This window comes from Hemiscyllium ocellatum, chromosome 25 (genome assembly GCF_020745735.1).
Source record: "Hemiscyllium ocellatum isolate sHemOce1 chromosome 25, sHemOce1.pat.X.cur, whole genome shotgun sequence".
In the NCBI taxonomy this organism is placed as follows: domain Eukaryota; kingdom Metazoa; phylum Chordata; class Chondrichthyes; order Orectolobiformes; family Hemiscylliidae; genus Hemiscyllium; species Hemiscyllium ocellatum.
In genome coordinates this window covers 1,621,604-1,638,432 of record NC_083425.1, presented here as the reverse complement: position 1 = coordinate 1,638,432, position 16,829 = coordinate 1,621,604, and the positions used below count along the sequence as shown (strand labels likewise).

The 16,829-nt window shown below is 42.6% G+C and overlaps 1 protein-coding gene across 1 annotated transcript in view; it reads right to left on the bottom strand.

The window, feature by feature from the left end:
- LOC132827889 (monocyte to macrophage differentiation factor-like) overlaps window positions 1-16,264 on the bottom strand; it is a 71,010-nt gene extending 54,746 nt beyond the window's left edge. The window contains exon 1 of the mRNA XM_060844655.1: window positions 16,122-16,264. Within this exon, the coding sequence (XP_060700638.1) occupies window positions 16,122-16,153 (32 nt within the window). The 5' untranslated portion in view covers window positions 16,154-16,264. The remainder of the gene's footprint in view (window positions 1-16,121) is intronic.
- Between the last annotated feature and the right edge of the window lie 565 nt (window positions 16,265-16,829).

Sequence of the window (16,829 nt, the reverse complement as noted above, 5' to 3'; positions counted from 1 at the left end):
TCTTCCCAAATACTAAATGCACATGAGGAGATGCAGGAGAATTTTCCAGTGGAACCCAAACCACCAAAGAAAATTCAATCATGCGGTGGTCAATGAGAGAAAAGCTGCCCGCATGAGTGGAATGGCAGAATTCATGGGGAGATATTCTGGGAATGGGGATAGGAGTGGCAACGTTAAGGTGGCATTCAGCGTTTTAGCTTTTATCAATAGAGGGATCGAGTTCTGGAACCATGAGGTTATGCTACAGCTGCACAAAACTCTGGTGCGGCCGCACTTGGAGTACTGTGTACAGTTCTGGTCACCGCATTATAAGAAGGATGTGGAAGCTTTGAAAAGGGTGCAGAGGAGATTTACTAGGATGTTGCCTGGTATGGAGGGAAAGTCTTACAAGGAAAGGCTGAGGGACTTGAGGCTGTTTTTGTTAGAGAGAAGAAGGCTGAGAGGTGACTTAATAGAAACATATAAGATAATCAGAGGGTGAGATAGGGTGGACAGTCAGAGCCTTTTTCCAAGAATGGTGATGGCCAGCACACGGGGGCATAGCTTTAAATTGAGGGTGATAGATATAGGACAGATGTCAGAGGTAGTTTCTTTACTCAGAGAGTAGTAAGGGTATGGAATGCTTTGCCTGCGACATTATTAGATTCGCCAACTTTAAGTGCATTTAAGTCGTCATTGGACAAGCACATGGACGTACATGGAATAGTGTAGGTTGGATGGGCTTCAGATTGGTACAAAAGGTCGACGCAACATCGAGGGCCGAAGGGCCTGTACTGCGCTGTAATGTTCTATGTCTGCTGGAGAGAGGGGTGGAGAGAGAGAGCGAGAGAGAGCGAGAGAGAGCGAGAGAGAGCGAGAGAGAGCGAGAGAGAGCGAGAGAGAGCGAGAGAGAGCGAGAGAGAGCGAGAGAGAGCGAGAGAGAGCGAGAGAGAGCGAGAGAGAGCGAGAGAGAGCGAGAGAGAGCGAGAGAGAGCGAGAGAGAGCGAGAGAGAGCGAGAGAGAGCGAGAGAGAGCGAGAGAGAGCGAGAGAGAGCAACAATCCAAGGGGACATATGAAGAGGAGGCATCAAGGTTTGGTGGAGAGGAAGGGGGAGTAGGAAGCTCCTAGGGTGGGGAGGAAGGTTGCAAGGCTTGGATGGATGAAAGATGACTGCATTTTTGAACTCGTTAACGAAGAAATACTCAGCTAACAAGGGTGCAGAGAAACTTCAAAATCACTGAAGCAATCCATTCATTGCAAATGAACGTGTACCATCTAGCTTTAAGCTGCATGGGTTTAGAGTCAAGAATACAAGGGGAAAATTGTAATGGATTTATTGTAATCAACACTGTCAATTGTTACATTTAAATTTGAATTTGAAAAGCAAGCTGCAGTAAAAAGGATTGTAACTGTCTGGTTAAAATCTTCCACCTTTGTACACGTGATAGCAATGCATCTGTTTCGATCTCAAGAATCTGTGAAAGGCGTATTCAGGGTGCTGGCTTTGTGCACGCAGACATTATAGAAACATAGAAAACACAAGCATGAGCTGGCCATTAGACTCTTTCCTGATGAAGGGCTTTTGCCCGAAACGTCGATCATTCCTGCTCCTTGACCTGCTGTGCTTTTCCAGCACCACTCTGATCCCCAGCATCTGCAGTACTCACTTTTGTCATGAGCCTCTTAGCCCACTCTAACATCCAACAAGATCATTGTTAATCATCTCTCTCATTTCCATCTCTCTCTCTCCCATACCCTTTGGCTCCTTAGCCTTCTACAGACATTAATTTTCTTAAATTTATTCAGTGACTTGGCCTTCACAGGTTTCTGTGTCAGAGAATTTCACAGGTTCAACTTCCTGAGTGAAGAGATTTCTCCTCAAATTAGTCCGAAATGGCCAACCATTGCTTATAGAATGTAATCCCCACCAAAAGGGCAACATCATCTCTGCATCCATTATGTCAAGCTCTGTTAGAAGATTCTCTGTTTCAGTCAGATCCCCTCTCATTTTTCTAAAGCAAATGTAGGCCTTGTTGACCCAATTTCTTCTCATACAACAAATCTATCACCCAAGGAATCAGTCTGATGCACTCCTTCTATGACAAATATACCTGTTCTTAGGTAAAGAGAGCAAAACTGCAGATAATGCTCCAAGTGTGGTCTCAATGAGGTCCTGTCCAGCTTCCTTGCTCCTATACTCAAATCCTCTCACCAATGATGCTGAAATACCACTCGCCTTCCTAGCTGCTTGCTGTACCTACATGCTTCTTTCAACTACTTATGTACAAGGATTCCCAGATCCCTTTGCACATTAATATTTTCCAGTCTATCACCATATAAATACTGTTTTGTTTAACAAACATTGATTACTTAATACTTCTCCATGTTATACTGAGTCTGCTATATATTTGCTCATTCACCCTGTCCAAGTCACTCTGAAGCTTCTTTACAACTTCGTCACCAGTCACAATCTCATCTAGTTTGCTTTCTTCAGAATCACCGATGTATATATTGTACATGACTGAGATGGAAGGCACTGCTTTTCTCTAGTCCCATTACTACACAGGTCACAAATATAGTTAAATTCTTTGCCATTTCCCCCAATATGGCCATCAGTAACAAAAACTAAAATGGCTCGTTAGCAGCATCTGTGAAGAGAATGCAGAATTAATGCTGAGTCCAGCAACTCTTCAGTTCTGCTTTCTCTCCACAGATGCTGCCAGACCTGCTGTGTTTCTCCAACAACTTCTGTTTTTGTTTTACATCTCCAGCATTCGCGGTTCTTTGTTTTACTTTAATTGCAAACTGTATGCGTCCTCAATTAGATTTGCAATAAAAGATTTATAAACCATATTTCTTCAACAAATACAAAATTATTGATTTATTATAAATAGAAAATATGCTATGATGTTGCAAGACTGGTTAACATTTTCATAATACAAACAATGCTTATGCCTTTAATTAACTTAAAACATACACAAACCCCATTGAGTCTCACTTTGAGATTAAAAACTATTTTAGTCACATTCTTAGTTCTTGAGGGAAATAGTAAAGAATAAGATGTGGAATGTCTCTAATGTCTGGCACACAAAGATGGATGTTACAACACAAGCAGATGTCTCTGGGATATTTGCCAATGCACCTCACTCAGGAAACCACTGTATCAAGAGTTCTAACAGATGCTCTTCAGGACAGGCATGGTTCAGACTAGACCAGGGCTCCAGCTACTGCACTGGGCACACAAGAGGTTTTCTAGAAACAGGAGAACTAATCTGGGAAGGTCTTTTCCTTCATCAAGCTGACCACTGATTGAAAAATCCAAACAAACAATCTCCAAAATAGAAACTGCAATCTGACAGTTATAAAACCAAGCAGTGCATCTGCAGTAAATAAGCAATTAGTGCCTGGAATGTGACTTTGAAGAACAGCATTGTTACAAATAGTTTCCAATACTTAAATAAAATTCCATTTTCTCCAGGACTCTTTAAAATCAAGTCCACAAAATTATTAAATATGAAGTCACTGAAACAAAGTTTGCATCCACTATTTTAGAGAAAAGCCTTTGGTTGCTAACTTAGGCCAGTTCCTGAAGAAGGGCTCATGCCCGAAACGTCGAATCTCCTGCTCCTTGGATGCTGCCTGACCTGCTGCGCTTTTCCAGCAACACATTTTCAGCTCTGATCTCCAGCATCTGCAGTCCTCACTTTCTCCCCTAACTTAGGTCTTGTGCCAATTTAAATTTCTGTCTAAGAAATAAATACTTTCCTTGTATGTTGTGGCTTTAAATTTAAGGGCAGAGAAATAATCAATGCGTATATGGCTGGGCTGTGTCAAAGAGGAGTTAAGGATCAATCATATTGTGGAGTCACATATAGGCCAGACCAGGTATGAGCAGGAGATTTTCTTCCTTGAAAGGATTAGCAAACAGGATGGATTTTACAACAAGTTTTCAATCCCAGATTTAGTACTTAAATTTAAATTCGACCAGCTGCCACACAGGGATTTGAATCTATGTCACAAATATATAAACCTTGGCTTCAGAATTACCAGGCTAGCAATATTACCACGATGCTACCTTGTCATCTTATTCACAGAGGCTCATTTACAAAACTAATGCCGACTACTTTGCAACGTGTTAATGAGGAGATGTGCCCCTGTGATTTGATAATGCGATAGTTAATGGTTAATTAACACATCATTAGCACTCATTAAGCCGATTTGTTGACACTAAGAATCCTTCCACCAGGCATTAACCTTCACGTAAAGGGAACATTGGCATTTTTAAAAAAAATACAAGATTAAATATTGCATTGTGATTTTAAAAATGAATTCATGGGATGCAGGTGTCACTGGCTTGGCCAGTATTTATTGCCCATCCTTAGGTGCATTGAAAAGGTGGTGATGAGCTGCCTTCTCCATCTGCTGCAGTATGTGTGGTGTGGATAGGTTAGATTAGATTAGCTACAGTGTGGAAACAGGCCCTTCGGCCCAACAAATCCACACCGACCCTCTGAAGAGTAACCCACACAGATCCATTCCCCTACCCAATAATTTACCCCTGACTAATGCACCTAATACAATGGGCAATTTAGCATGGCCAATTCACCTGACGTGCACATCTTTGGATTGTGGGAGAAAACCAGAGCATCCAGAATATACAAACTCCACACAGACAGTCACTCGAGGTGGGAATCAAACCCAGGTCCCTGGTGCTATGAGGCAGCAGTGCTAACCACTGAGCCACCGTGCCGCTCTATAGATAGACACACAAAGCCATGAAAAAGTATGTTCCAGGACTTCCACGTACAATCACAGAATATAAAAATATTTAAAAAGGTATTTTGAATATATTGTTTTCACTCGTATTGCAGAAACATATATTAATGGCATAATATTGTTCTCAGATAATATTTATATTTTTTCTCTCTGACATACAGTGTCCATAGTGAATGTGGTTGTGAAGGCCTCAAAACAAGAATTGCTTCCTCTTAAATTTTAAACTTGGGTGGCACGGTGGCATACTGGTTAGCGCTGCTGCCTCACAGCGCCAGAGACCCAGGTTCAATTCCCGCCTCAGGCGACTGACTGTGTGGAGTTTGCACGTTCTCCCCCTGTCTGCGTGGGTTTCCTCCGGTTTCCTCCCACAGTCCAAAGATGTGCGGGTCAGGTCAATTGGCCATGCTAAATTGCCCGTAGTGTTAGGTAAAGGGGTAAATGTAGGAGTATGGGTGGGTTACGCTTCAGCGGGTCGGTGTGGACTTGTTGGGCCGAAGGGCCTGTTTCTACACTGTAAGTAATCTAATTTTCATGGCTCATCACCTTAAGAGCTAAAGAGTTAACACATAAATAGGAAACACCATGGTCACATTCAGCATCTGACTATTCGCAATATCACCCCAAATTTACTAAATAGTACTTATAGAATCATTGAAAATAGGAGCTGGAATATCTCATTCAGCCCTTCGAGCCTGCTCTACTTCAACATGATTGTGGTAGATCATCCAACTCAGTACCATTTTCCTGCCTCCACCCCCCCCCCCAACCCCGATACTCTGATCCCTTGAGCCCCAAGAGTAATATCCAACTCCTCCTTGAAAACATTCAAACTTTTGGCCTCAACTGCTCTGTATGTCACAGAATTCCATAGATTCACCACTCTCTAGGTGGAAACATTTCTCATTTCAGTCCTAAATGGCTGAGCTTGCATCCTTAGATTGTGGCCCCTGGTTCTGGACCCCCCAATCATCAGGAATATGCTTCATGCGTTTACCATGTCTAGTCCTGTTACAATTTTGCAGGTTTCTATGAGATGCCCCCTCATTCTTCTAAATTCTGCCTTTTTCATCTTCTCACCACACAGCAGTATGGCACAGTGGTGAGCACTGCTGCCTCAAAGGGACAGGGATCTGGGTTCGATTCTAGCCTTGATGACTGTCTGTGTGGAGTTTGCACATTCTCTGCTTGGATTTCCTCTGGGTCAGTTTCCTTCCAGAATATGTGGATTGGCCATGTAAACTGCCCCATAGTGTCTAAAGAAGTGGTTGGAAAATGCAAGGTTACAGGGATAGGGTGAGCATCTGGGTGGGATACTCTTTTGCAGGTTTGGTGCATATCCAGTGAGCCAGGTGGCCTCTTTCCACACAGTAAGGAATCTATTCTACATGTTGAACCACATGCTTATTTTCAACAACTAGTATACAAGGACATCCAGGTCCTATTGCAGCTCCCCCTTTCTGAATCTATTTGCCATCCAGATAATAATCCATGTTCCAGTTTTTGCTATCAAAGCGAACAACCAACCTCACATTAAGCACATTATACCCCATCAGCCATACATTGGTTCATTCACTCAGCTTGATCAAATCACACTGAAGGATCTTTCATCCATCTTGCAGTTCACTCTCCCACCTAGCTTTGTGTTGTCTGCATATTACACTTAAGTTGCTTCACCTAAATCATTAATATATATTATGAATAGATCTCACTGAATGGCAGAACAAGGTCTAGGGGCTGAATGGTGAATTTCTGGACACATCTTCCCTGTCATACTCCACCAGTCACTACCCAACAGTCGGAAAGTGATCGGTTTATTCGTAGTCTTTGTTTTCTATCTGGTAGCTATTTCCTATCTATGTTAGTACGCCATCCCCAGTCCTATGTGCCTTAATTTTACATGTCAATTTCTTATTGAAAGCCTTCTGCACATTCACAAGGGTTTCCCTTCTAAATGTTCTTTTAAATTTTTTATAATGGACTCCAAGATTTTCCCTACTACGGATGTCAGGCTAAAATCAGTCTGTGTTTTCCTGTTTTCTCTTTAGCTCCATTTTAAATTTTAAATAATGAGGCTATATTAGCTCCCCTCCAATCCTTGAGAAACTGTTCCAGAGCCTAAAGAATCTTGAAAGGTGACCAATCAATCCACCATTTCTAGGGGCAATTTTCCTGTTTACTCCCTTTCAATATTGCAACCATTCTTCACTTATCCATTTTTGGAAATTTCTATTCTAACTTCAACCTTTTTCCTCTTCAAATTCAGGAACATGGTATTACTTTCTAAACTCAAGTCTATATTTCTTCCAAGTCTCTTTCAATTGTACTTGAACCCTGCCAGAGCTCTATAAACTTAACCTCCTTTTTCCCACCCTAAAGCTGTTTCTTCCTCTACCCAATCCCCAATCAACTGTCACAACCATAAGATATATTTTGTAAAAGAAGGCTAACCTGACTTTGATGGCTACCAGAAGCCACATGAAAATTCCTAATTCACTACAGCTTTAAAGAAAGTAGAGATTTGTGCACAGAAGGAAAACATTTGGAATTTGTTTAACCCTTGGATAAGATAGCCCACCACAATCGGTCTTCCGAGAGATATAAAATTCAAAGCTTATGCAAGAACAAAAGCCATTAAAGGACATCAATATAATTCATTTAATCAGTTGAAATTAATTAACTGGGCAAACATCCAGCAAATGGAATACTACATGGTAAAATTTAGCAAGTAATAAAGCAGAATGTTACTTCGATGAAGAATGACTGCAGAATTCAGGAATGTGGGTGTTTTGGTGCATGTCACAAAAAAAACAAATAACTTAAAAGGCAAATTAAGTGCCATTGTTAGGGGGAAATTTAGGTATGACATCAATTAACTTATAAATCCACACCAGCTAGGATTAGAATGGAGTAGAATGTTTTAAATAATTTTTGCTTATAAAATTAACTAAGATTAATTTTCCAGTCAAGAAAGTAGCCAGGTTGAAAATAAAATAATTTAAACATGCTCAGATGCTGATTCATGCAAACAGTCTGTCTACTGCAAGTACAACATGCCTGAACTAGCATTAAGCCTGAGGCCTTATTTGGAAATGGAAAAAAAAGAGGATGAGCCCTATTTCAGCATGAAAGAAAAAGCAATGGGGTTTAGTCACCATTGGGACTGAAGCACAGGCCTTAGAGAGAATGGCACCTGGGAAGATAGGGAGTTGTGAGACCAGAGGTAACAGGTGCCGTGCCACTTTTGGAATGTGAGAAACACAAGATGTTTGTCAGAAACAGACCATTTTGGAATTCAAGTAGTTTACTGTCTACATGATTTACAATGTATAAATATCTGATGAACGAGTTACAGTGCCACCTTGGAATCTTTTTCAGAGTCAACATTCCCAACATTGGCTCAATAAACGATCGTTGATCTTCACCTAGAGATAATTCCATAAAATCATTACTACAAACACTAACCTTTGTATATTTTTAATCAACTTGTTCAGACATGTTATGACACACCTCTGCAGCAGGTGAGGCTTGATGTCAGGCATTGTAGCCCAGCAGTGAGGAAACTTGTCATTGTGCTACTAAACCATGTTTGTTACGAGAGAAATTGAGAATAAAAGTAATGATGTTTATACTTCAGTTATACGGGGCATTGGTAAGATTACATTATTTAAGCAAGGACATAAACGTGTTGGTGGTGGTGGTGGTTCGGAGAAGGTTTACTACATTGATAGGGGTGATGTTTCCTATGTATGAAGTTTGGGCTTGTTTGCACAGGAGTCTGGGGTGACTTTATTGAAGTGTCCAAAATTCTGAAGGATCTTGGCACGGTGAACACAGAAAACCTGTTTCATCTTGTGGCTGACTCCAGAAACAGGAGCAATGTTTAATATTAAGGGTTATCTTTTTATGACAGATACAATAGGAAATTTGTTTTCTCTCAGAGTACTCTGCACCTCAGATGGTGGTACAGGCAGGGTGTTGGATAGTTTTAGGGCAGAGATTTTTAGATTCCTGTTAGGCAAGTAAATCAAGGGTGAGGCTTGACATCGCTGGCTGGAACAGCATTTATTGCCCATCCCTATTTGCCCCTTAAAGATGGAGACGAGCTGCCTTCTTGAACTGTTACAGAACATGTTGTTTGAAAGGGAATTCCAGGATTTTGACCAAGCAATAGTTATACACTTCCAATTCAGGATGATGAGTGGCATGAAGGAGAATTAGCAGATGGTGATGTTCCCATGTATTTGCTGCCTTTAGCTTTCTAGATGGAGGTGGTCCTTTGTTTGTAAGGTCCTAAGGATCTTTGGTGAATTTCTACAGTTTATCTTGTAAATAATACACATTGCTGCTAATTTGTTGGTGGAGTGAGTGAATATTTGTGGATGTGGTGCCAATCAAGCAGGCAGATTTACCCTGGATGGTGCTGTCAAGCTTGAGTGTTGTTGGAGCTGCACCAATCCAGGCAAGTGGGGAGAATTGTTTCTGACTTGTTTCTTGACAATGGTGGACAGGTTGTGGGGAGTCAGGAGCTGAATTACTCGCTGCAGGATTGCTAGCCTCTGTCCTGCTCTCATAGCCACTGTATTTATATGGACAGTCCAGTTAAATTTCTGGTCAAAGCTAATCCCCAGGATGTCAACAGTGGGGGATTCAGCGAATGCAACACTATTGGATATCAAAGAGTGGTAGTTAAACTGCCTCTTATTGGGGATTGTCAATGGCCTGGCAAGCTCGGTAACGGCAGAACAAGGGAGGAATATGAAATGCTCCCCAAATCTTGCTGAGACCAACTATAATAGAAAACAGCTGAAAATGTGTTGCTGGAAAAGCGCAGCAGGTCAGGCAGCATCCAAGGAACAGGAGATTCGACGTTTCGGGCATAAGGCCTTCTTCAGGCTTATGCCCGAAACGTCGATTCTCCTGCTCCTTCGATGCTGCCTGACCTGCTGCGCTTTTCCAGCAATACATTTTCAGCTCTGATCTCCAGCATCTGCAGTCCTCACTTTCTCCCCATAATAAAAAACACCAAGTATTCATTTGCTGAGGTAACTGCAACTCTCAAAATGACACTTCATTCACTTCTGAAAGGAAAACTTCAAGCAGCAAAAGGTCTTTCACCTTTATAAGCACCTTTTACCCTTACCCACTTCTAATCTTTGGATATACACTTTTGTTGAATAGCCTCATCACTCTTACTTGAAAAAAAGGGAGGCAGTGACATAGCTGTGATGTCACTGGACTCGTAATTCAGGACACCAGGGGTAATGCTGTAGAAACATGGTTTCAAATTTCACCATGGCAGTTGGCAAATGCACTAAAAAAATCCAGAAAAGAAACTAGCCAAGTGGTGACCACATAACCATTGCCAATTGTTGTAAAATGTGTGGCTGACTCTTATCTGCCTGCAGGTAACCAGCGATGGGCAATAAATATCGGCCTAACCGACAATGGCCACATCCCACGAACAAATTTTAAAAAGTCCAGTAATAGTTTTGAATTAACAAATCTCAGTCAATTCTAAAGTTTTACTGCTGATTATTTTTAAAACTTAGACATAAACTAAAAGAGCGATATACGATCTTCTACAAGTTATTAGTTCGCAAACCACACTGATGGCACACCTGGTGTGATCATTAAACAGGGACTGTGAATGCTGGAAATCTGAAACAAAAGTCAAATTACTGGAGAACCCAACATATCTAGCAGCATCTGTACAGAGAAAACAAGTTAGCATCGAGTCCAGTGACCCTTCTTCAGAACTCACTCTCCAAAATGTTAACTCTTTTCCCTCCACAGAGACCTTTACACTTGTCTAATATGATTGTGACACACTCTCCTATCAACTATGAAACCTCTGGTTTAAGAAAATGCCTTTCAGCATTTCACAATTAACTACAAGGAACATTGATGTTACAAAAGATTTGGAAGTCAACCAGGAGTTTAATAAACTGAACTGTTGTGCAAAAGATCTGTCATAAAAAAAGTTTAGATAGAGAAGTCCAAAACATGGGAATAGCACAACTGAATCCCCTGTAAACAATGGAGGGTCAAGACAAGTTCAGGGATGACTATACAGTGTTTAGAGTATATAAAATCATGAGGGCATCTTTGTGGGAGGCTGAGGAAGAGATTGCCAGACCCCTTGCTGAGATAAAAAGAATGACCGCAGATGCTGGAAACCAGATTCTGGATCAGTGGTGCTGGAAGAGCACAGCAGTTCAGGCAGCATCCAACGAGCAGCGAAATCGACGTTTCGGGCAAAAGCCCTTCATCAGCATTGTTGGATGTTGCCAGACCCTTGCTGAGATGGGTGAGGTGCCAGAAGACTGGAGGATGGCTAATATGGTGCCATTATTCAAGAAGAATGGTAAGGAAAAGCCAGGGAATTATAAACCGGTGAGCCTGACATCAGTGGTTGGTAAGTTGTCGGAGGGATCCTGAAGAACAGGATTTCCATGTATTTGGAAAGGCAAGGAGGATATGGAAAATAGGGAAACAGATGGTGACATCTTGCAAAATGTCCAGATTACAGAGGAGGAAGCGCTGGATGCCTTGGAACGGGTAAAGGTGTATAAATCTCCAGGACCTGATCAGGTGTACCCGAACATCCATGGGAAACTAGAGGAGTGATTGCTGGGCCTCTTGCTGAGAGATTTATATCATTGATAATCACAACTGAGTTGGCGGAAGACTGGAGGTTGACCAGTGTGGTGCCACTGTTTAAGAAGGGTAGTAAGGACAAGCCAGGGAACTATAGACCAGTGAGCCTGACCTCTGATGGGCAAGTTGTTGGAGGGAATCCTGAGGGACAGGATGTACATGTATTTGGAAAGGCAAGGACTGATTAGAGATAGTCAACATGGCTTTGTGCATGGGAAATCATGTCTCACAAACTTGATTGAGTTTTTTGAAGAAGTAACAAAGAGGATTGATGAGGACAGAGAAGTAGATATGGACTTCCGTAAGGTATTCGACAAGATTCCCCATGGGAGACTGGTGAGCAAGGTTAGTTCTTACGGAATACAGGGAGAACTAGCCATTTGGATTCAGAACTGGCTCAAAGGTAGAAGACAGAGGGTAGTGGTGGAGGGTTGTTTACCAGACTGGAGGCCTGTGACCAGTGGAGTGCCACAAGGATCGGTGCTGGGTCCTCTACTTTTTGTCATTTACATAAATAATTTGGATATCAGCAAAATGGGTAGAGTTAGTGAGTTTGCAGATGACACCAAAATTGGAGGTGTAGTGGACAGCGAAGAGGGTTACCTCTAATTACAACAGGATCTTGATCATACAGGCCAATGGGCTGAGAAGTGGCAGATGGGGTTTAATTCAGATAAAATGGGAAAGCAAATCTTAGCAGGACTTATACACTTAATGGTAAGGTCCTAGGGAGTGTTGCTAACAAAGAGACCTTGGAGTACAGATTCATAGCTCCTTGAAAGTGGAGTCACAGGTAGATAGGATAGTGAAGGCGGCGTTTGGTATACTTTCCTATATTGATCAGAGTATGGATATAGGAGTTGGGAGGTCATGTTGCTGTTGTACAGGACATTGGTGAGGCCACTGTAGGAATATTGTGTGCAATTCTGGTCTCCTTCCTATCGGAAAGATGTGAAACTTGAAAGGGTTCAGAAAAGATTTACAAGGATGTTGCCAGGGTTGGAGGATTTGAGCTGTAGGGAGAGGCTGAACAGGCTGGGGCTGTTTTCCCTGGAGAGGAGGCTGAGGGGTGACCTTATAGAGGCTTACAAAATTATGAGGGGCATGGATAGGGTAGATAGACAAAGTCTTTTCCCTGGGGTCAGGGAGTCCAGAACAAGAGGGCATAGGTTTAGGATGAGAGGGGAAAGCTATAAAAGAGACCTAAGGGGCAACTTTTTCATGCAGAGGGTGGTACGCGTATGGAATGAACTGTCAGAGAAAAGTGGTGGAGGCTGGTACAATTGCAACATTTCAGAGGCATTTGGATGGGTATATAAATAGGAAGGGGTTGGTGGGATAGGGGCCGGGTGCTGGCAGGTGGGACTAGATTGGGTTGGGATATCTGGTCGGCATGGACGGGTTGGACCGAAAGGTCTGTTTCTGTATCTTACATCTCTATGACTGATTAAGGATAGTCAACATGGCTTTGTGCGTGGGAAATAGTAACTTGAATGAATTTTTTTGAAGAAGTGACAAAGAAGATTGATGAAGGCAGAGCAGTTTTGCATAAGAACACAAAACAGGAGCAGGCCAACTGGCCCACTCCACCATTCAATAAGATCATGGCTGGTCTTTTCGTGGAAAAGTAAAAAATGAGGTCTGCAGATGCTGGAGATCACAGCTGCAAATGTGTTGCTGGTCAAAGCACAGCAGGCCAGGCAGCATCTCAGGAATAGAGAATTCGACGTTTCGAGCATAAGCCCTTTAATGAAGGGCTTATGCTCGAAACGTCGAATTCTCTATTCCTGAGATGCTGCCTGACCTGCTGTGCTTTGACCAGCAACACATTTGCAGCTGGTCTTTTCGTGGACTCAGCTCCACCTACCCGCTTGCTTACTGTAACCCTGAAAACATTCATTGTTCAAAACTCTATCCATCTTTGCTTTAAAAACGTTCAACAAGGTAGCCTCAACTGCCTCACTGGGCAGGGAATTCCACAGATTCACAACCCTTTGGGTGAAAAAGTTCCTCCTCAATTTAGTTGTAAGTCTGCTCCCCTTATTTTGAGGTTATGTCCCACTATTTCTAGTTTCATCTGCCAGTGGAAACAATCTCCCCACTTCTCTTATCTATTCCCTTCATAATTTTATATATTTCTATAAGATCCCCCCCTCATTCTTCAAAATTCTAATGAGTATAGCATCAGTCTACTGAGTCTCTCCTCATAAGTCAACCTCTCAACTCCTGGATCAACCTAGCGAACCTGCTCTGCATTCCCTCCAGTGCCATCCTTACTCCAGGTACGGCCTCACGGGCACCCTATACAACTGCAGCATAACTTCCTTATTTGTAAATTCCATCCCTCTGGCATGGTAGACTGGTTAGCAAGATTAGATCACATAGAAAAAACCCAAAGAACTACAGATGTTGTAAATCAGAAACAAAACCAAAGTAGGTGGAAAAGCTCAGCAGGTCTGGCAGCATCTGTGAAGAGAAAGCAAAGTCAATATTTCAGATCTGGCGACCCTTTCTCAGAACACCTCCCCAGTTTTGAGGAGAAAGGTCACTGAACCCAAAATATTAACTTTGATTTCTCTTCACAGATACTGCAGACTTGCTGAGCTTTTCCAGCTACTTCTGGTTTTGTTTTAGATATCACATAATCCAAGGAGAGCTAGCCATTTGGATACAAAATTGATTTGAAGGTAGGAGACAGACAGTAGAAATGGAAGACTGTTTTTCAGACTGGAGGCCTGTGACCAGTGGTGGGCTGTGAGGATTGGTGCTGGGTCTACTGATTTTTGTTATTCATATAGTTCTGTAGTTCTTTGTGGGTGGCACAATGGTTAGCACTGCTGCCTCACAGCGCCAGAGACCCGGGTTCAATTGTCTTCAGCTGACTGTGTGGAGTTTGCACATTCTCACCGTGTCTGAGTGGGTTTCCTCCGGGTGCTCCAGTTTCCTCCCACAGTCCAAAAATGTGCAGGTTAGGTGAATTGGCCATGCTAAATTGCCCGTAGTGTTAGGTGAAGGGTAAATGTAGGGGAATGGGTCTGGGTGGGTTGTGCTTCGGCTAGTCGGTGTGGACTTGTTGGGCTGAAGGGCCCGTTTCCACACTAAGTAATCTAATGTAATCTAATCTGTAAGTAATCTAATCATAAATGATTTGGATGTGAATATAGGAGGAATGGTTAGTAAATTTGCAGATGACATCAAAATTGGTAATGTAGTAGACAGTAAAAAAGGTATCTCAGATTATAATGGGACCTTGGTCAGATGGGAAAATGGGCAGAGAACCTGCAAATGAAGTTTAATTTAGATAAATGTGAGGTGTTGCATTTTGGTAAGGCAAATCTTGGTAGGATCTATACACTTAATGGAAAGATCCTGGGGAATGTTGCCGAACAGAGAGACCTTGGGTGCAGGTTCATAGCTCCTTGAAGGTGAAGTCATAGGTAACTAAGGTAATGAAGAAGTCATTTGGTACACTTGCCTTCAGTGGTCAGTGCATTGAGTAGAGGAGTTAGAATGGCATGTTTATGGCTGTACAGGGCACTCTTGGAAAACTGCGTGCAATTCTTGTTTCCCTGCTATAGAGAAGTTATTGTTAAACTTGGAAGGATTCAGAAAAGATTTACAAGGATGTTGCTGGGGTTGGAGGGTTGCTATATAGGAAGAGGCTGAATAGGTTGGGTTCCCCCCCCCCCCCACACAGGAGCAGAGGCGGAGGTGTCATATATGGAATGAACTGTCTGGTGAAGTGGTAGATGCAGGTACAGTTATAATATTTAAAAGACATTTGGACAGATGCATTAATAGGGAAGATGTACAGGAATATGGGCAAAATCAGGCAAATGGGACTAGTTTAGTTTGGGAAACCTGGTTGGCATGGATGTTTTGGACCAAATGATCTGTTTCTTTTCTGTACAACTCTGAGATTCTGAAAGTTCAGAAATTTTTCAGAGCAAATCAGCCAAATGCATTATCTCAAGAGAATCTGCAGAGAATGAGATGCAGAGAATAACTTCATTATTCCTAAAGAAATATACAAAAAGATTCCCAAATATAATAAACACGCATAACATCAAACACTCATTAACCATTCCCTGTTTTCCTTAGAGAAGGGAAACTCATTTCATCTTTGCTCTCGGTTGGTTTTAAAATAATTTTTCATGAAACCACACATTGCTGTAATTGCAAAGAAATCTGCACAGATTTCCCCTTCAGAGTTTGCATTCTACATGAAACATGTTCCAGACTAAAAAGCTGGAAGGATTGCAACATGCCTGTCATGCCAAGTACATCTGCTGCTAAAATTAAGATCAGAACTCAAATAAATAGTTTCTCCTCAGATTATGAAAATAGGCTGAAGCAGCATGTCACAAAAGCACCAGCCCTGTCGCATTGCATGTAGCAACTGGAAACTATCATCAGCTTCAGTTCAACAATAAGTAAGAAATGAGTGAATCCCTTCTGCTACCCCTCTCCACTACCATCCTGTCCCCCCCCCCTTCCCCAGCCTCTCTGCCCCTCCACCCCCAGCCCCTCCTTCACTCACCGTCCCATCCCCCTCCTCTCTCACCCACTTGTCTCCCCCATTTCCTCTCCCCACCCCAGCATGTCTTTCCCTCTCCTTCCATCCCCCTCCCTCTTCCCACGCCAACCATGACTCACAGGCGGACTCCCCGCTATCAGGTGGTCACTCAAAAGATCAGCGTCTTCCTACCTGATCGGAGAGATGTGTTTGAGATATCCCATAGCGGCTGGAGGCCGGGTCACGGTTACCGAGCCCCCGCTCTCGCCCCCACCTGAGAGAGCGTAGCGAGGGTCAACCCCGGCCAGACACCGAGACCGCCTCCGCCTGCTTCAGGAGCCTCACTGCGCATGCCCGGTCCCTGCCCGTTGGGTGCGCATGCGTCCTACTCGGCCTGGCGCGAGAGCAACGGTCGAGGTTGTGCCGCCATTATTTTGGTGATGGAGCCATGGAGAGCCACTGGAAGGTCAAGATAGTAACTTGGTCATTGACACAGCCTTTTTATTTCCGTGTCGTCTTTTAATTCATCGCACTGAGTTGTCCGAGGGTGAAATGAAATGTGTTAATGTAGTTACAAATCACATAATTGGATGCTGCCTGTGCTGTTCCAGCACCATTAATCCGAACACCAGGTTATAGTCCAACAGGTTTAATTGGAAGCACCAGCTTTCAAAGCGACGCTCCTTCATCAGGTGGTAGTGGAGGGCTCAATCCTAACACACAGAATTTATAGCAAAAATTTGCAGTGTGATGTAACTGAAATTATACATTGAAACATTGATTGTCTGTTAAGCCTTTCATCTGTTAGAATACAGTGATAGTTTCACTTCTTTCATGTGTAAATCACAAAACTTTTTTTTGAAAGTTGCATTCTCGGGTTAGCTGTTAACAATGGTGATA